This window comes from Lygodium microphyllum, chromosome 20 (assembly GCF_053477565.2).
Source record: "Lygodium microphyllum isolate KBCC chromosome 20, Lygodium_microphyllum_v1.1.10, whole genome shotgun sequence".
Classification (NCBI taxonomy): Eukaryota; Viridiplantae; Streptophyta; class Polypodiopsida; order Schizaeales; family Lygodiaceae; genus Lygodium; species Lygodium microphyllum.
Window position 1 is genome coordinate 57,817,821 of NC_141154.1, and position 21,329 is coordinate 57,839,149.

Sequence of the window (21,329 nt, forward strand, 5' to 3'; positions counted from 1 at the left end):
CGAATGAATCTACGATAAAATCCAAATAATCCTAAGAAGATCTGCAGCTCTTCCAGGTTCCTTGGAGATGGCCATTCAATAATTGCCTTTACTTTTTCTAGATCCATCTTGATTCTCTCTTTCGAGATAATATACCCCAAATATTTGACCTCTTGTGCGAAGAATTCACATTTAGTTTTCTTTGCATAAAGGGAATGTGTTCTTAACAATTGGAATACCAATCGTAAGTGTTCCAAATGTTCTTCTTTTGATCCACTAAAGATCAAGATATCATCCAAGAAGACTACTACAAAATGTCCTAGATAGGGCCGTAACACACTATTCATCAACTTCATAAAGGTAGCTGGTGCATTAGTGAGGCCAAAAGGCATCACCAAAAAATCATAATGCTCATATCTAGTACGAAATGTTGTCTTAGGAACATCTTGTGCCTTAATTCTTACTTGGTGATAGCCTGATCTTAAGTCTATTTTTGTAAAGAATTTTGCCCCTTGTAATTGATCAAAAAGATCTTCGATTCTGGGCACAGGAAATTTATTCTTCACCGTGATCTTATTAAGTACTCTATAATCAACACAAAGTCACATAGAACCATCTTTTTTCTTTACCAATAAAATTGGCGAAGCCCAAGGTGAATTGCTGGGTTGTCTAAACCCTTTATCAAGGTAATCCTTAATTTGTCTTTCAACTTCTTGGTGTTGTGTTTCACTTAACTTAACAAACCACTTAATTCATTACTTACATTCAACTCACAAACATAAGAAAATTATTGCTTTATATTATAGAAAGTAAAAGTGTTTTGTATAGGAAGAGACCATAACATATATACCTCACAAGCTTCCTTCTTTATCAACTTCTGAACTTCAGTGGAACACAACAAAGGATTATCAGATACTTCATGTTCACCTTGAATAACAAAAGTCTTACCATCCCTTTCAAATTCCACTGTATTATGATGATAACTACGTTTTAAGGATGGTTCCAATCCCCATAGCCACTCCCTCCCTAAAGCAATATCGGCTCTTTCCATATTCATAATTTGGAAATCAAGTTTATATTTATATCCTTGGATCTCAATTTCCAAATTGGATACCATTGTATCCCATATTTTATTATCTTGACCTTGCATCATAAGAACAACATATTGATGCCCACTCTTTTGTTGGGGAAGTTTCAATTTTTTGACAAGTGCATAATTTATGAAATTGTGGGTAGCGGAGTCATCAATCGTGACTCTAACCCTCTTTCTAGCTATCAATCCATACTCTCTAACTAAATCATGTGGCCCAAAAGTAAGCTGCCACATAGAAGTTGACATACAACACCTGTGTTGTACATCCTTGTGCAAAACCTCTAAAGATTTATACTTTTCATGCCCCTTTAATTCTAGGGTCTGCACTACATAGATTTGTTTTTCTTTTCCCTTGCCCTTGTCCTTATCCTTTCCTTTATCTTCCCCCTTTTTCCTTTGAGGGCAATTCCAAGCAGCATGGTTAGGGGATAGGCAATTGAAACACAGCTTTTTTTTTTGGCCTTATCAAAGTCATCTGGACTTAATTTTGGCCTTACATGTTGTTTCTTTTCAAAAGGTTGTTTCTTGCCCTTAAGAAATGGCATTTTCCTTTTAAATTTGCCTACAAATTTTGAGGTTTCCAATTATTTAGTCTTGGGCTCCGTATCAGTGAGACTAGTGAGTGTACCTGGACACGTACTATCTTCATTGATTAATGACAAACTGACGATCCTAAGAAACAGTGGCACGAGCCTCTCTTCTTTCCTCCCAACCTCGCCTAGATAGTTGCTGGCACCTCCCTCCTCGTTTCCTCTGCCAGCCGTCAACTTCAGGTGAGTCCTACTATTCTCGGACTCTCTAACTCTCTAGGCTCCTCTAAACCCCGTTTGGGTGCCCAAGGCCCCCGGACGGTCATACCTCGCGCCCGTTTCCCATAATTTACCTTATTGATGTAACATGGCCCATTATCTGATGGTTGTGTTTCGTGTTTTCTCTCTCCATTGCTTGTCGTCTGGCTCCTGGTGGCTGCATTTGCACTCTTCTATTGTCACTCATGCTGGTCATACCTCTAGGTACTTGCCACCTCCACCAGCTCTTTATGGAAACGTTCCTATTCTGATGCCTCCGCATCAATTGGTACTCATTGAACATTATCAGCCTATTTCTGCCTATCCACCTCCCCCTCCTACTTATCCCCCTCTTCCACCTCCTCTCTATTCCACTTATCCGACACCTCATGGTTCATCTTCCTCGTTAGCCAAACATGCCCTTAATGATAAGACTCATTTTAACACGTCCAACTTCACTACTATGTCAAAACTGATGAGACACGTCCTCGACTCCCAAAACCTATGGATCTTGTGCAATCAAGATAGGACTCGCCACATCAATTTGGATCATGAGCTTCAAAACTTTAAAATCACTAACCAAGATAACTTGAAAGTCAAGTTGGCTCAATATCATCGCCTTCTTGTCGAATTCTCTACCACGGGGGATCCTAAGTTCTCAAACAATTAGGTGACATTGTTTCCAAACAACTTACCAAGGAAATACTTCCATTTTGTGCAGCAGGTGATCTCACAGCCCACCATGCCCACATTCTCTAAATTTGAGTGTCAACTACTCTGTTATGCTTGGTTGTTCGATCAATTTCATAGTTTGACCTCTCCAGAGGGGGCTTTCATTGCTGCTTCTTAGAAGGGGCAGCAAGGGAAGGGTAAACCAAAATCAAAAGCAGAGTAGTGAGACCCAAGGAAACTCCCACTCATCTCTAAAACTTGGAAGGCAAAATGTACCAAAGAAAAATCAATATTGTCAACATTGTCACAAGGCTGGCCATTTTAACGACGAGTATCGATCGAAGGAAAAAGACACAACACCAAAAGCTAAACCTCAAACCTCCGCCCCTCAATCGAGCAACCCCCAACAAGGGAGGTAGGGTGGTGGCAACCCTCAGTAAGAGCCGTGGCAAGGCCAAACCCACACTACCACTAGTCAACCATCCTAGTCAACAAGATTCTCAATGCCAAAGGGCTTGTCTGCTAACTAGTCTCCAAAGGCCCATATCATCTCCATAGAGACATCTGTGAGTTGCCTTCTCACGCCCCTCAATCGAGCAACCCCCAACAAGGGAGGCAAGGTGGTGGCAACCCTTAGTAAGAGCCGTGGCAAGGCCAAACCCACACTACCACTAGTCAACCATCACAGTCAACAAGATTCTCAATGCCAAAGGGCTTGTCTGCTAACTAGTCTCCAAAGGCCCACATCATCTCCATAGAGACATCTGTGAGTTGCCTTCTCACGAGACCCATTCGTCACAGCCAAGTACTTCAACTACTCCTTAGATTATGAACAGTGGAGCTACTCATCATATGCACCCATCGCAAATATTTTCATTTCTCGAGCCCCTACAACCGAGCAAGTCAGAATTGGAAACAACTCCTCAGTTACCATTCCAGCTCACAGTCGCATCAATTTTTCCACTAAACAAGGTCTGAATCGCGCTACATTGGATAATGTATACTATGCCCCCCAGCTAGGGGTGAACTTATTATCCGTTTGGCAACTTTGCTGCTTGGGTCAAGTAAACTTCTTCACAGCGACCACAATCAAGGTCCTTGACTCTCAAACTAATTTAGTGATTGCTCGCGGCGCAAAGGCATAGCCTAGTAGCCTCTACCACATGACACAATTTCTTTCCGAGCCAATAGCTGAGCACTCCAAGTTCCATTGCTTTCAAGCTTTAGCCACTACAACCGAACTTGGGAGCCTACAAGCACTAAGCGTCATTGGCATTTTTGCTTAGGACATCTTGGATACAACTCTCTTTAAAAGTTGTCGCATTGTTCCTACAAGATAGAGCCTTCTGAGCCGAATCTACTACCCGCTCCTAACCCACCCGCAGATTCTTCACCTCCTAGGCCCCCTCCATAAGACTTGTTTTCTCGGTGGTACTAGCAAACCATGCAGGATTCAAGGATTCTTCCGCCGAATTCCACTCCAGAGGACCCTAGAAGATTCGTCCGGCTTGCATCTCAAGTTTCATTTGCATCATTGTTTACAACTCATTATATAGCACATTCTCAGCCAGAGAGTTGGCAAGAGACTCTTCAACAATCCCAATGGCGAGAGGCCATGTACAAGGAGCTAGACAATATGACCGAAATGAGACTTAGACCTTGGTGGATTGTCTGAGCCACAATAAAGTCATCGAGACAAAGTGGATTTTTAGGACTAAGCTAAAAGCTAATGGGGCTTTAGACAAGTACAAGGCTCACCTTATGGTGCAAGGGTTTCCATAGAAGCACAATATTGACTATGAAGAGACCTTTGCTCCTACTGTGCAATTGATATTATTTTGTCTGTTGGTTGCACTTACCGCTCACTACGGTTGGCAAATCTATCAAATGGATATCAAAAGTGCCTTTCTGAATGGTTATTTAAAGAACGAAGTCTATGTGGAGCAACCTCCTAGATTTTCTTCTGCTAATTGAAAAGATAAGGCCTTTCACTTGCAAAAAGCTATTTATGAGCTGAAACAAGCACCACAATCTTGGTTCCAAAGGGTGGATGGGTTCCTTAGGACTCAAACACCATTCTACCCCTGTGACCTAAACTTATATGTCCATACTACTTCAAAAGGGTCAACTATATCCTGTTGTATGTAGATGATTTACTAATCACTAGATCTGATTCTCTTGCCATAGCAAAAATAAAGGCCCATCTTTGCTCTACTTTTGAGATGACAAACCTTTGTCTATTTTGCTATTTTATAGGGATGGAGATAGTTCAATCCTAGGATAGTATTTTTGTGTCACAACAGAAGTATGCTCTTGTTTGCTGCATATTCTCTCTCATCACTACTTATCTACATCAAATCCAACTTCCACGGCTGTGTTTATTGGTGTTTATCTATCAGAGGCTACCTTTGCTATGTTTCGAGATCCATCAAGGATACAACACCCTCTCCCACTCAGTATCCCTGCCTTGGTCTTCAAGACACGAGATTTCGGGATACAATTTGTATTCCTGCACAATTTGTTTGCTACATGAGTATTGTATATTCAATATTCAGTCATTCATTCAGATTCCATTGTGTTCATTGTCTCTGAGTTATCCTAATCCTAACTATGTTCTTTTGAGATTATGCTTTATCAAACGCTTTCATTTATGTTTCTGTGTTCGGGTATTTATTCACAAAGGGCCCTCAACCATCTAATGGTGCGACAGCTCATAAAGCGAGTCATACCCAAGGTGTCCAAAAGGATGATGCAAAAGATGCTCATTGTTCTTAGGCTCCCTATAGTAGCTTAAGCCCAAGCTAGGGAACATAATATACATCGTCATGTGAAGTAAAATCTCGAACCTTGTCAATATCAAACTTGGCACGACCTAAACCAAGAATCTTGACCAAGGAGTTATTCTCACATCGAATATTTCCAGCTATAGGGGCTTGAGAGGCAAAAATGTCATGGATTGGAATCATATGATGAGTGGCTCCACTATCTACAATCCAAAATGTGTTTAGTCACGTAGAGTGGATCTCTGCAATCGCCTCATCACGAGGTAACTCGCAAATATGGACTAAGCTCTCATCCTCTAATGTCTCGAAGTAGATTAGGTGGACCTTACATCTAATAAACCAGTTGAACATACCTTCTAGAGTTCAAGAAAAAATTGGCTATGATGGTTAACCAATGGTAGTATGGGTCTAGCCTCACCACTACCCTTGATTCTGGTCACCACCACCCTGCCTCTCCTATTAGAGGTTACTCAACTAAGGGACAGGAATCTAAATCTTCCTTTTAGGTTGTGTGCCTCTTGCCTTTTGATCAATACTCCACCAAAATAGCCAACCTTTTGAAAATATTGACAATACATGTTTTTCTTTGGTACATTTAGTCGCCTCGGTTTTAGGGATGACTAGGAGCTCCCTTGTGACTCACTAGCTTGGTTTTAATTTTTAGTTTAAGTTTGCTTTTGATTTTAATTTTTCTTGCATTGCCCTTCTCTCCCCTTCTAAGAAGAAACAAGAAGGCGCCCCTCTACGAAGATCCCATAATAAAATTGATTAAACTACCAAGCATAATGCAATAGCTAACACTCAAATTCATAGAGCGTAGGCATCGTGGACTCTAAGATCACTTGATGCACAAAATGGAAGTATTTTCTAGGTAGCTTGTTTAGAAATAAGGTGACCCGATCATCAAGGAACTTAGGAGCCCTTGTAGCGGAGAATTCAATGAGAAATCGCCGACACTCAAGTAGCTTGATCTTAAGGTTATGTCAATCTGTGATTGTAAAGTTATGAAGCTCATGGTCGAGGTTTATACGACTAGTTATCCCAAGTCGCATAGCAATCAGCCAAGTGTTCCCACTAAAGCTAGGTTGTGCTAAAGCTATAAGTGAAATTTTGAAAGTAGACCTTCCATCAACTCAACTATAGCAAAGCCATATCTAGCCTTCCATGAGCAGACAACCTCTAATAGAACAAAGCCCAAGTTTCGATCAATTCCCAAACACTTTCTAGGATCGCATTTCCTTTTAATGAAAATTTGGTGATTGAAAACCATGTTTTGGTGCTGTTTTAAATCACTAATCAGCATATAATGCACTTTCACCTCAACATAGGGAGCCCAAAATAGCCCTCAAAAAACTGTTGATGATAATGAGAAGCTGCTCTAATGAAGATGGCAACAATGCAAAGATTGATTTGCATCCCACGAGCTTCCGCATGAGGCTCAAAGACACAGACTACAGGGGCTCAAGGGAGCTAGATTTATGATATTGAGGCCGTGATGGAGGGAGTTCCACCAAATTGGCAATCGGATACAAACACCTCTCAAACTTGGATCAGCCTCTTCTCTAAAGGAAACATTCTTCTAGCAGTCTTTGCGACTAGCAGATACAAGACATTTACTTTTATAGTTGAGGAGGATGGTCGTCTCCAGTGAGAGGACCTCAACCAAGCAGCATTCATTGGATGCTCTAGACAGAGAATCACAGTAGAGGCTCACTTTGAGAGGAAGTGCGCATTGACCCAGACCCAGCCACCTGTCTAGTAGATGTATGCAGATATTGGACTTATCATAGGAGATCTCTACAAAGATTACAGTGGGTCCAAGAGAGTGAGTGTGGATGGATCCGTTCCTTGATAAACCTTGCAACGTCCCCTTCTTTGGCTACACTATTAGGCTGGGGAGGAGAATACAAATGAGAATGATCTTATCACAGCCAACAGCCTCCCCCCATCGGTACAAAGAGGGAATCATAGAGTACCTATGTGACTTTTCGAAGCGGTGCCTTGTCATCTCCTACTTGTGAGCCTCAGTCTAAGTCAAACAAGGACTTTAGAAGCTCTGGCCTATCTGTCACTTATTTCCACGGAGGAGGTAGCTGTTTTTTTCCTCAGATTATTAGCCAAGTTGTTACTAATAGAAATTTCTTTTCTTGGAAAAAAGAAAAGATGGCAGCAGTGCAGATGTTCCAACGACATAAATGCAAATCTTGCAGGATCAAAGATGATGTTAGCTCTCTGGGCAGTATCTGTGGCTGTGTCTGCTTAATATATAGCTCAAGAAATACCAGGGAACTACAGCTCAAAAACAGTAGAGTATATCTCTTCCAAACATCTTCTATTCAGACATTGTAAAAAAAAAATTAACATCTATGATAAAACTGTACGATAGGAGCTATGCTCTTCCCTCATTGAACCTAGAGCATGAAAGATGACTGAGGGCTCTAAATTTGCTCTCAATGTCTGCATATCTAAAGAAAATAAGTTCGGCAAACCTTCCAAATCATGCTTAAGGTATGAAGAGTTGTAGCCATACATTGTTGAGGCCCTACTGCATAGGAAAGCAATGGAATTGCCAGCTCTCTACATGATGTATCAGAAGAACATATCTTGGAGGCTAGATGTGTGTTGTACTTGCATAATGAGCTCCTTTTAATTTAGATCCAATGGACATTTCTCAATCCTAGGGACTCTTGAAAAGCTGTACAAGTAAACAAGCAAAAGAAATGCACACTTTTCCGACTTTGATCGACTGCCCACATCTTACAAGCTATACATTTCAAACATTAAGAAAATGCACAAAATATTTGTTCCTATAATCTGGTGTGCTTGGCTTCATTGCAACCTGTAATTAGTAAGAGGGGTAAAATCTGCCAACTTTCCTTCCCCCGATTCAACCATCTCTTGTGTATCAAGGGCTACTCTCCACACATCACCATCATTCCATACAGCAGCATCAATAACTGGTCCTTTGTCCTCATAATTCTGCAGCACCCAGGACTTTATGAGGAAGGCCACAGGTCACATCCATAACTATAGACAGAACATTATCAACTTTCTTTAAAGTATTGAACTCCTGATCATCCTAATTATTAGAACTCATTTGTAAAGGATCCTGTACTAGAAAGAGATAATACAAATTTAAGTAAGTACTCTTGGGGACAGACCAACCCAAGCCTTCATTGGAGAGTGCACTACAAAAGAGAACCAATTCTTAGTCAAAACTTGGTGAAAACTGTAACTCTGCTATGCCCTGGAAAGATATCTAACCTCATGCTTCCATAATAACACAGCTGTGTATAAGAATAGTTGCATTGGATTATGCTGTAATCTTTGGACAATTAGTTAGAATAGGACCATTTAAAAGGGGGGATTAATGTGCATTAGATAGGTTACTTAAAACCTACCTGAAAATACATCTCAATACTGAATTTTCTATTGTCTGGTGTGCAGTTATCATGTATTCCCTCAATCCAAGTTTTTCTGATACGAGCACTGGTGAGCTGTCTACCAAGCCAGAAGTGCATCACATCAACCTTGCAAGTGCAAGGCCACTATGACCTTGGGAACAGTTTTCAAACTGTGCATGCACAGCCGTTCCTCTGTACAGCATTTCGCCATATGACAACAGTAGCAAGGCACAGCTATTGCTGTGTGCAGAACTTGGCCTTGTCAGAACAGTAGTAAGGTCCTCCAAAGCTGTTGTTTTGCTGTGTCTGCTAATCATTAGATTATCTGTGCAACTCGCTTGACCATGCAGTAGCCCAGGTTTGCACTTTGCAGCTTGGCACATTTGTGTATCAGATACTCACTAGGACTTTTCAGAACCCCCTCTTGCTAACCAGGCCCAGGGCATTATCCTGACTACTACTCATCTGCAAAGCCGATTTAGCTGGAGTTTGAGCTCATTATTTAAGGTGTGAAAGAGGAAATCAGCAAAGGAGTACACAGTCAAAACAGTAAGATCTGTGCACCAACAAGCATATGGATGCAGTCTCCTGATGTAGAGTGTCATTGAACCAAAAAACCTTTGGTGACTTCAAATACTCACTACGCAGAGGAGGAGTGAGCTTTGGTTCTCCAACCTGAAATTTGCCTCGAGAATTACCATGGAACTTGGAAGGGGGAAGCAGCTTGCCATTTCCCTGGAAAGAGTGCATACTGGTGGTCACCAACAACAAGCAGTCTTCTAACAACTGCCATGGGGAGGATAAGAGTGCTCCCAAAAATGCTCTAGAATATCGTTTTTCTGGCCAAGACTGCATACTTCAAAAGCTTGCTTTATAAGGAATGATGGAGAAGGATCCACTTTCCAAGGAGCACTGCGAGAACATGATTAGGAGAGGCTGTTGCTTGCATACATATCTTCAATGGAGAGAGCACATGCTTCTAATGCCACTTCCTTAAAAGAGTGGACAGCTCCTATTGCGCAAATTCTTTCTACCTGCAGAGACCTCTTCCTTAAACGAGTTTTACCATGATGGCCGTGCATAAACATCTTCCTTATACGAGCTATTAACCCATACAGAGAAGGCAGCTTCAAGCTTCCGATGATGGATAAAAAAGAGGTGAACATGTATCCAAAACGGACCTAAGCAGTGTAAATTATTGTCAAAATGTCCAGCATATACATACATTATACTGGATCTATAGTATCTATGTTTGACCACACGGGGACTCAATTAATACAAGTTACTGTTCCATCACCTCAAAAAACTTTTGAAGCAGATCAATCCGATTTTGCAGGTCCTCCCGTTCTTTTTTCAAAGAAGCATCAGTTGGATTCGGGTGCTTCTGCAGGAAAAGGACATAATAGTCATAATGGGGTCAGTGGTTGTGACTGGACAAACTTTGTAAAGCAAATTTGGCAAATTTTTCCAAATGAAAAAGCTCAAAACTTTACAAAAGAGAAGTTTAAGAGCCGATAGTTCTAAAATAGAATAGGAAATTGCCATACAGTTTGGTTAGAATCAATAGCAGCATGATATACTCGTAGTACTTTGTCTTTCAACTTCTTTTTTTGGGGTTAACATCTCCAAGTAGAACTCAATCTGTTTAATACTTGTCAATCTGACCTCATGTCTACTAATAAGGTAGCATGGACATAAACCCATACAATACAGTCACTAGGGTAATGCACACTCAATACTCTTGCATATATACCCACCACACTCTTCCCATTCCTAGAGCTAATCAAATGTTGGATTGCCCTGATACTGAAGAGAACTATAAAACTTACTTGGTCAAATAACGTGAGCTGTCGCAGCGCTGCTGTAAGAGCCTCTGTATGCTTCTCCTCCCACTTTTTATGTCTTTCTTGCTGCAAATATAACATGTTGCTGGCATTGAAAAAATGCCATTGACTGTGTAGGGATAAAGTAAAATCCAAATTGAACCTTTAAACGGGATTGTAGTGCCTCAGTGAACAGCTCATAAGCTAGCTTGCACCCTACTCGCCACTCGCCAGATGGATTCCGCCATGATGGATTCACTTTTAACATGCGACCTGTAAAAAGGGATCTCTCTCTCTCTCTCTCTCTCTCTCTCTCTCTCTCTCTCTCTCTCTCTCTGATAATTGTATCAATTACCAAAAACACAAAGTACAACCGAACTACATGACTGACAATACAAGTGTCACAATTGGGCTAAATGACTGACAATGAGACTGAAGAAACTGCAGCATGCCGAGGAAGCATATCATCCTTGGAAAAATGTTTGCAAGCTGAATGATGCTAAACTGCCAATGAAGAATCCCTCTCAAACGAGGAATGTGCAATGTGACTATGCACTCCCTAAGGAAAATCAAAAATGAACGCGTTTCGGATTATCCAAATATGTCAACCGGCCTTAAAATTGCAAAAGAGGAAAATAACCTTCACATGGGCTGCACCGAATCAGTCAATTTTGGTTTTACCCAGTCTCTTGCAGCCATGGTAGGTCCAACCACATGGCACCAAATAGCAGACAAGGGACCATACTTTCCTCATCACTATGCAAGAAAGAAAGCAATGGCAAGAGGTCTCTTCATTGGTAGTACAAAAGAAGCAAGTGCCATTGATAATAATAAGCATAATACAAGTACAAGTGATAGGCTAACGTATCCACCTACACCTTTGACCCTTATTTACTAGTGTAAAAGGTGTTCATGCCTAGACACGCACTTTTACACACAATAATGTACATACATACGAGGATGAGTAATAACTAAAAATCCTCCCCTTCGAGTCATGGGTGACAAAACCTATGATCTACAGCACTTTCTGAGGCTTGAACAGTAGGGTAAATGTTGTGCAAGCATTTTTGTCGCAATAAAGTCAAAGAATTTTCTCTCTTTGGCTGCTCATCTACTCCATCTTGACAAATCTGATATTTCTGGACTCTAATTTGCTAGTACAACTCTGAATTTTTGCGAAATTTAGGGTTTCTTAGCTATCTAGAGAAGTGCACCATCAAATCTCAGCCATGCAATAAGAGGATTTGCTGGAAATCTAAGAAATCACAGCAAATCTGAGAAGGATTGCTCGTCTACAGCCAAGCTGACTAGCTTCAAGGGCTGAATTTCTCTCTCCTCAACAGACATTCTCTCCCCTCTAACAATCTCTCAGTCATTCTCAGTATTTCTCAACTGCTTGAAAGTGAACAGCAGTGTTTATATTGCCAAAACCCTAATTTATAGTAACAATTAGGGTTTCTCAGCCAACTTGAAGTGTGTGCCCATTAAAAAGAAGCCCAAAGTTCAAAGTGGCTGTTGGAAATGAAGTATTTACAGCAGATCTAGTGAAGATTGAACGTCCACATCGAAGTTGATCCACATGCAAGTGTATTAGATTCAATTTGTGACCAAATTGTGTTAGAATCAAGGGGCAAATTGGATCTTGATGCGACTGGTCATTAGTGAAAGCCAAATGCATTGGAATTTGAAGAGAGAGCAGTCTACATCTCAGTGTACTACAAATTCAAGTAACAAAAGTTAAAGAAATACCACAAGGGGTGCTAGTTTTGGGTCGGCTGTCCAAAATTAATGTGGTAATGTATTTAATTAATTATGTGTGGTGTAAATTGTGCTAAATCAGGTATCTACCGACCAATCCTAGAAGAAAGGCTGGTTTCACCTTTTCCCCATGGTATGAGGATGGCACACTAGCAAAGCCATTTCCATCAGCTTTCAAAGGATCGTTTCATCACTCAAGTTGCATGGATACCCAGCAGCAACATGGTCTGCATACAACTATTGGGCAGATCTATATCTCAACACATTATCTATGGATTGAGACAAGTAGAAGACAAAGGACTGCACATGCCAACTTTGTGGCAAAGAACCAAAGATATAGGAACATTATATATGTTAATACATAGTATACTATGATATTCATGGTAACTACCATTGTCCATTTTGAGAGGATTTTGGCATTTTGCAAACACATGATTAAATTTCAGGAATTGAGGTGTTTATGATTTCTTCCTTTTGGAGCTTCAAAGCCACAACGCATATATTTTAAGGGATGGGAGGTCCCCCCAGCCAGGTCCAGCTAGATAAAGGACTATTACTAATCTTTTTACTGCCAAGCAGTCAAGTATGGGATCAACCACCTCTACTAACAAACAGCCGAAAGGAATACATCATAAAGGAGCTTCATCTTCATGGGGTGTCTCCTTGAATAGAGCAATGGCACCAATCAAGCAAGATACCCATGTGTGCCCGAAAGAAGACCTAGACATCCACATCATAGGTAGATCATGTCAGAAGTGGAGCAGCAATGGAAATGTATGCCCGGGAAATGGAATCCATATATCAGACATGAGACTGTCGCATACACCAGTGAGTCACTGGCTGCATGGGCACCGGCACCGGCTCTTCTCTCCACAAGACCACCAGGTGGTGAACTGACCAATTGAGGAGGATCAGCCCAAAATAAATAAGCGCAAATAATGCCATAAAATATGTCAAGTCGGCCAGCATTTAATGCTGGTTGGCCAGCAATAAATGCCCAGTCTGACCATAAAATGACGCAATAAAATATATGCCTAAATAACCTAAATAATGTGCCCAAGCCTCTCCACCTCAAACTCACACGAGTTGACATATCTGCTAGCACCCTCTCTCAAATCATGGGTGATCTGATACAATACAATGGTACAATGAGAATGAATCATAAACCATACAACATAGAACCACCAAGTAGAACCATGAATACCCAAGCAGGGGTGATCAAGCCACTACCAAGGTGCCTCGAAGAGAACCTGATGTCGATGGCGATCATACCAGCTCCGAAAAATAGAGAAGATCATAGTAGCTCTCAATGTCTGTCAACAATGCTGCTAACGTAGCACGCGTGACCATCCTATCACCAATGCCGCAACACATAAATGACCATGGATCCCCCTCCTTTGGCCAAACCGCCAAAGTGTCCCCTCATGTGAGCTCTAGACGAAAGCCACTCGCTCTCTATCAAAGAACTAGCCCATCATGAACCTAGATGTCGATCCTAGCTCCAAGATTTGTACCTACCAGACTTCAGCCAATGCGTCAAGGACGTCCCTCTTTGGATCCTGTGCATCTGTATAGAAATATAGATGAAGCGCAGCTGCCCCATCTCACCACCCTCTCACACTCCCTCTCTAGCACTGGAGAGTCGTGAGGAATGACCTCATCACCACCACTAGAAAGCAACTAAGGAAGGGGCCACCAAGCCCTTCCTGTTGGGTGTAAAGGCCCTTTTATTCTCTCTCCCATGTATATATTACTTCACACATGTGAACCCGCCCTAATGGGTGTAAGTGTACCATATCCTAAGTATAAATACATTCTTTTATTCTTTGTGTGTACCACACTGGTACACACCTATCCAATGACTCACTCTCACTCTTATCATTGTTAAACACTCTTCAACTCTCTGTCATTGAACTCCTCGATCACCGTGTCTGCTCTCAACTCACAGCTCTCTCTCTCTCTCTCTCTCTCTCTCTCTCTCTCTCTCTCTCTCTCTCTCTCTCTCTCTCTCTCTCTCTCTCTCTCTCTTCGACTCTACAAACCGGTATCAGAGCAAATGGATCACGCAAGCTCTTGAGGAGTAGATGAGCAAGCATCAGGTCGAGTGACTAGTCAGGAATAACGTGCAGACATAATGGGCATCACACAGTGTCAAACGGACTGACGACTGACAGGTAGCTGCTACACGATGTTACTGATTGACAGGCGACTACATGACGTTATTGATCGACAGGCGGCTACTGCATGAGGTTACTGCCTGACGGGGTTGGAGAGGCGACGTTGTTGTGCAACGAGGCTGCACGATGACCACTGCGTGACAAGAACGGAAGGCTTCCACGTGACGGGCGACAGGGCTTTTCGGCCGCATGAACGACGAGCAGAGGCAGAAGGTCAACGGCCTACTTTTCTTTGATTTACTTCATCTAATTTTTTCCCTTATACCAGATGTTCACACATACAAGCACAGTGTGCAAATCTGTGTCTTAAAATTTGGGGCTTTTCCCAAATTTCGTGAATTGCAGACATTGAGTGCACATGCCTCAGAAATTTTTAGGGATTCTCAAATGCAAGAGAAATTTTTGCTTGGATGAGCCAAGTTCTTGGAAATTGTGCACTGTTGGACCCCGAAATTTGGGGCTTTTATAGAATTCATGAAATTTTTGCAACATTAGCCCGCAATTGATGCTTGGGATGATGTATTTATGCAATTGGAGCAGATTCACTGCAGAAATTTTGGGGCTTTTCACATTGGTGATGTATTTTTGAGTTGTTTTGAGACTGGATAGTGAAATTTGCAGCAAATTCACTACTAAGTGGGAGTCTTTAGAGTTTTGGATGCTTCAAATGTTGAAAAAGGGCAGCTTTTCTTGGTACATGCATTGTTGAATATTCATTATACAGTGAAACAGTGGTAAATACAGCATTTGTTATAATTCAGAAACCTTGCTATTGGTTGAAAGCATTCAGCCCTTTATTGCAATTGTGTATTGCTGAAGATGGCTGGCAGTGCATCTACATCTGACACAAAGAATCTCTTTGAGATTCGCAAATATTGACGGAAATGGTTTTGATCTTTGGAAAGATCGTATGCAAGGTATACTCTTTCTAAAGGATTGTGATGATGCTTTAGAAGAACATAAGCCTGTTGCTTTGTCGGATGAGGATTGGGCTAAAATGAATAAAAAGGCCATTGCTTACATTAAAATGGCCGTCACAAATGATATCTTGGTTGATATAAAGGGGCTTGATACTGCCTATGTAGTTTGGAAAAAGCTTAAGGCTACTTATGAGAATACAACTCCTGTCAATCGGGTACATTTCATGCAGAAGTTGGTCAACTTGAAGCTTGATGAGTCCAAACCTGCCTCAGAGCATTTGAATGCTTTCACTGGTATTTTGAATCAGTTACAGCATGCAGGTTTGCCAGCTTTTGATCCTAAATTGAGGGCTATCTTCTTGCTCGTGACCTTGCCCAATTCATGGGAAGCATTGGTTGTGTCATTGAGCAATAACCCCAACTTGACATTTGATGGTATGCGTGGTTCTATTCTGAATGAAGAGATTAGACGCAAGGCAAGTGGGAAAAACAGTGGATCAGCCTACAATGTAAGAGGAAGACTTGAAAAAAAGTATAATGCTACAAATAAAAACAAAAATAGCAACAAAAGCAAGGAAAAACAGCAAGATATAGCTTATTATCAATATGGTCGCAAAGGGCATAAAAAGCCCGATTGCAGGTATTTCAAAAGGGAACATATGAAGCAAGCTAACGCAAAAGGCTCTAAAAGCATTTTCCTTAAAATACTAAAAGCAAAGGTACTCAATTCCATCAAATCAATCAAATACTGGATTTAGTCCATTCTAATGTTTGCACCATGTCAATAAAAACTCATAGTGGTTTCTGTTATTCTGTCTCTTTTATTGATGACCATTCTAGGAAGCTATGGATCTACTTGCTTAAGCAAAAAAGTGAGGCACTGGGTGCTTTTAAAAGGTTTTATGTATTGGTTAATACTCGAAAAGGCCTAAAGTTAAAATGCATAAGAATAGATAATGGGGGAGAGTATGTATCTAAAAAATTCAATAAGTTTTGTGAAGACAATGGGATTAAACGAGAGCTTACAGCTCCTTACAGTCCATCTTCTAATGGTGTGGTTGAGCGAATGAATTGCACGTTATGTGAGAAGATTCAGTGCATGTTGTCCACAGCTAATCTCTCACAATCGTTTTGGGAAGAGGCACTTAAAACAGCGGTGCATATTTGCAACCGATCTCCACATCGTACACTTGAAAGTGGCATCCCTGAAGAGGTTTGGTCTGGCAAACCTGCTTCATATGACTACTTAAGAGTCTTTGGTTGTGAATGCTCTATACATGTACCTATTGATAGCAAAACCAAACTTGACGTGAAATCTCATGGAGGCATCTTCATGGGTTATGCAAATGAAGGTGAAATGGGCTATTAAGTTTGGGCTCCAAGCATAAAAAGGGTGCTACACAACCGGGATGTGATATTCAATGAGTCAAAGCTGCTGAAAAATGTCACATCTAATGACTCGAACAAAAAGTAAGTTAAATTTCAGCATGATCAATTACTTGAGCAGCCATCAACCATTGAAAATTCAGCTCCTTTTGATGCTGATTATGACAATCAACGTATCATTATTGAGCCAAATGAAAATGGGCTGCGAGGGGAGGCTGAATATCAGCTTGAGCACCAAAATCAGCGTGCTGAAAATGAATTACAACAGCCTAAAATTGTATTACAGCAACCTGAACATGCAATTCAACAACCAAACAATGAGGTCAGTGACATTCCCTTGGATGTGGATCCACTACCTAATAACATAGATCATTGGGTAAAAAGGTCTACACATGTCAAAAGATCTATAGAAAGATTTGATCCTTCTTTGGACTGCATTTTGCTCACAGATGAAGGTGAGTCTCTTATGTATAAAGAGGCCTTATCATGTGAGTTAACGAAAAAGTGGAAGCTAGCTATGCAGGAAGAAATGAAGTCACTGTATCAAAATGATAATTGGGATTTGGTTACATTGCCCAAGGATAGAAAAACCATTCCTAACAAATGGGTCTATAAAATCAAATGTGAGGATGGCAAACCCAAATACAAAGCCAAACTTGTGGCTAAGGGATATACACAAAAGGAGGGCATTGATTTTCAGGAAGTGTTTCTGCTGTTGTCAAAATGACCACTCTTCGAGTGTTATTTGCCATTGTAGCATCTATGGATCTTGAACTTGATCATATGGATGTTAGAACTGCATTTCTGCATGGTGATCTGGAAAAAGAGCTGTACATGAAACAGCCCGAATGCTTTGTTATACATGGAAATGAGCATTTGGTATGTAAGCTTAAGAGAAGCTTGTATGGTTTGAAACAGACTCCTAGACCATTAATGGTATAAAAAGTTTGATGCCTTCATGCTCTCACATGGCTTTAAAAGTAGTGCAGATCACTGCTTATATATTAAGAAGGCTGATAATGGAAGCCTTATTATACTTGTGCTTTATGTGGATGATATGCTTATTATTAGTAAGCATAAAAGCCAGATTAATGCCTTGAAAAGGCAACTGAATTCAGCCTTTTCTATGAAGGATTTGGGTGCAGGTAATCATATTTTGGGCATGCGTGTAGAGAGCAACAACTCTTATTTCTCTCACAAGAAAAGTACATCAACAAAGTACTTGATCGTTTTTCTATGTCCGATGCTAAGCCTCTTGGTGTACCTTTTCCACCCTATCTTAAGCTTAGCAAAGCAAATTGCCCAAAAGATGACAAGGCAGCCAGTAAGGGTGTTCCTTATGCTTCAGCTTGTGGTTCACTCATGTATGCTATGGTTGCTACTAGACCTGACATTGCTTATGCAATGGGAGTTGTAAGCAGGTTCATGTCAAATCCTGGCAAAGCACATTGGGAAGCAGTGAAATATATCTTACGGTACCTTAAGGGCACACAAAGAAAATGTATTTGCTATAGCAAGGGTACGTTGGATCTACAAGGGTATTGCGATGCAGACATGGGAAGTGACTTGGATACTCGCAAATCTACTAGCGTGTATATCTTTACCTTGACAGGTGAGGCGGTTTCTTGGTGCTCTAGATTGCAAAAAATAGTAGCACTCTCTACCACTGAAGCTGAATATATTTCAGCCACTGAGGCTTCAAATGAAGCAATTTGGCTTGGTTGTTTGGTCAAGGATTTTGGACTGCCCACCAAAACACCTGTATTTAGATGTGATAGCCAGAGCGTTTTATGCCTAGCTAAGAATGCAATGTTTCATGCACATACCAAACATATTGATGTTCGGTATTATTTTATCAGACAAGTTTTGGATGATGGTCTAGTCACCTTGACTAAGATCAAATCACAGGATAACCCTGCAGATGTTCTCACTAAAAGTCTTCCAAAGGCTCAACATGGGCATTGCATTAGACTTGTGGGAGTTGGTTAAAGGTTCGCTCAAGACCTTTAAGTGGGAGGCTGTTGGGTGTAAAGGCCCTTTTATTCGCTCTCCCGTGTATATATTACTTCACACATGTGAACCCACCCTAACAGGTGTAAGTGTACCGTATCCTAAGTATAAATACATTCTTTTATTCTTTGTGTGTACCACACTGGTACACACCTATCTGACGACTCACTCTCGCTCTATCACTGTCAAACACTCTTCAGCTCTGTGTCATTGAACTCCTCGATCATTGTGTCTGCTCTCAGCTCAAAGCTCTCGCTCTCTCTATCTGCTTCCGCTTCAACTCTGCACTTTCCACTATCCGAAGAAGAGGATCCGCACTCCACATGTAATAATCAGGTCCATGGAGCTTATCATCAGTGGATGTGCATGGAGGAGCCATCTATAGAGGATTTTAGAAGAGAAGTAGAGAAGAGAAGGTATTTGGAGAGGAAACATAGCCAAAACACGAGCACAGACTGCAAAAAAAAACAAGGGTTCACACACAGTATAACCCAAAATCTAACCAAAAGAAAACAAAATCTGCTGCAAAAAGTCAAAAAATCAGTCAAAAACTACCAAAAACCAATAAAAACGGCCTAAAGGTACAATCGCCCAGCCAGGAAGGAGGCAGGAACACCAAAACATAAGCTGAATATTGCCACAAATAGTCTGAAAAACTGTCACAGCAGCCTGAAAACTGAAAACGCAGGCAATAAAGGAGCTGTAGACAGCAGGCGATGGCAAATCTACAGAAAACACAGGTAAAATAGGTCGCCTATATGGAACAGCAGTCACCTAATCAGCAAGGGTGAAAACAGTCCTGAAATCAACAAGAAAACACAGCAAGAGCACAAATCCTAGAATCTAATACCATGTCAGAAGTGGAGCATCAATGGAAGCGTAAACATATGCTATAATAAATTGCCGAAACACAAGACAAAAGAGAAAGGGAAAGATGCTCGGGAAATGGAATCCATATATCAAACACGAGACTGTCGCATACAACAGTGAGTCACTGGCTGCGTGGGCACCAGCACCGGCTCCTCTCTCCATGAGACCACCAAGTGGTGAACTAACCAACTGAGGAGGAGGAGCCCAAAATAAATAGGCACAAATAATCCCATAAAATATGTCAGGTCAGCCAACAACTGCTAATAGATCAATGCTATCATTGAGCACCACAAGAGACAGACGTTGAGGCACCTCAGGGCTCAACCACATAGAGTTGAATTTCCATCTAAGGGAGACACTTAAAGAGTATGGCCCAACTCTACTTTGATATGCTTATATCTTACCTTTCCACATGAGAGATGCACTTCATTGTATGTATTGGTCTGATCAGTCTGGTCTCATAGGCCATATAACACACACAAACACTCTTACTCTCTCTTTTTTTCATGAAGATAATTGAATTAAGTAGCAATATTTACTTTGGTCAGCTATGAAAAAAAGAGCAGACACAAATGACAAAGACTCTAACACACAAATATTACACTGAAAGGACAGTTGGTGTGGAGCAAACAATATCCAGCCAGGGAGTAGCAATGTCTGGAAGAACCAGATCAGCTAAAACCATAGAGGAGATCTACCATAACACTAAATCACGAACATAGGCCACATTACCATGGATACCTGAGGCCAAATAATAAATAAAAGCATTCCGAGTACGCAAATTATACCATAGAGCTGTCCGTCTAAGGAAATGGAAAATGCAGGAATAATCTGATTGCAAAGCAGACCTAGAAGTCATCCTTCCCATAATCCACAAACAGGCTGAAATCCGCTGCTGAGTCACCGAGAACCACACACAGGAAACAAAACTCCAAACGCACTCAGCAATGGCAGAAAAAACGAGATCATACTAATCATGATGCATTGAGCAACTTTAAGTCTCACATGAAGAGACCAGCCTTGAGATTTCCAATACATGAACCGATCATGAATATGGGATGACATCCAATCAAGCAAGGTACGGGCAACTACATCCACACCAATAGGATAACCCAACACACACACACACACACTCTCTCTCTCTCTCTCTCTCTCTCTCTCTCATGTCAAGGCATCTAGCCTTAGTAGACATCAATATGACTCTCTTTTTTATCTCTCTCATATAAACATGAACTTTTATTTTTTTAAACACGTACCAGAAGCTCCTTTGATAAAGCCCTTATTGTCTGCTTTCACAATAACTGATGTATCTACGTCGCCACTTCCAGTGCTGAGCAAAGGATGAAACCAAACAAAGTGATTGATATCCAATATAAATCACACCAAGAATCTGAACTGGTTCCAAATCTGGTTTCTTAAAGTCAGTTGACCTTAGGGTGACACTTTTTGACTGTAACAATAGTGTTTTTAATGCTCTACATTGACTGCAAATGTCATCTCCCAAAAGCCCACATCTAACAACAAGAACAACGGTTTGACCACACTGACCAATGACGGATGTCCAAAATCTTAGGTTTCCCATCTGACAAACAGAACAAGGGTTTGACTGCACTGACCAATCAAGGATGTCCAAAATCTTAGGGTTTGACCACACATCTAACAAACA

The 21,329-nt window shown here is 41.0% G+C and overlaps 1 protein-coding gene across 3 annotated transcripts in view; it reads right to left on the reverse strand.

The window, feature by feature from the left end:
- Positions 1-21,329, reverse strand: part of TPP2 (tripeptidyl peptidase ii) — a 176,562-nt gene that overhangs the window by 125,640 nt on the left and 29,593 nt on the right. For 2 of the 3 annotated variants that reach the window (XM_087701392.1, XM_087701391.1), the window contains exons 3-7: positions 20,920-20,993; positions 10,706-10,815; positions 10,549-10,629; positions 10,017-10,103; positions 8,155-8,294 (exon numbers count right to left, since the gene is read on the reverse strand). In XM_087701392.1, the coding sequence (XP_087557518.1) occupies positions 8,155-8,294; positions 10,017-10,103; positions 10,549-10,629; positions 10,706-10,815; positions 20,920-20,993 (492 nt within the window). Of the gene's footprint in view, positions 1-8,154; positions 8,295-10,016; positions 10,104-10,548; positions 10,630-10,705; positions 10,816-20,919; positions 20,994-21,279; positions 21,299-21,329 lie in introns of those variants that run through there. The other variant, XM_087701393.1, reaches the window with a different exon arrangement.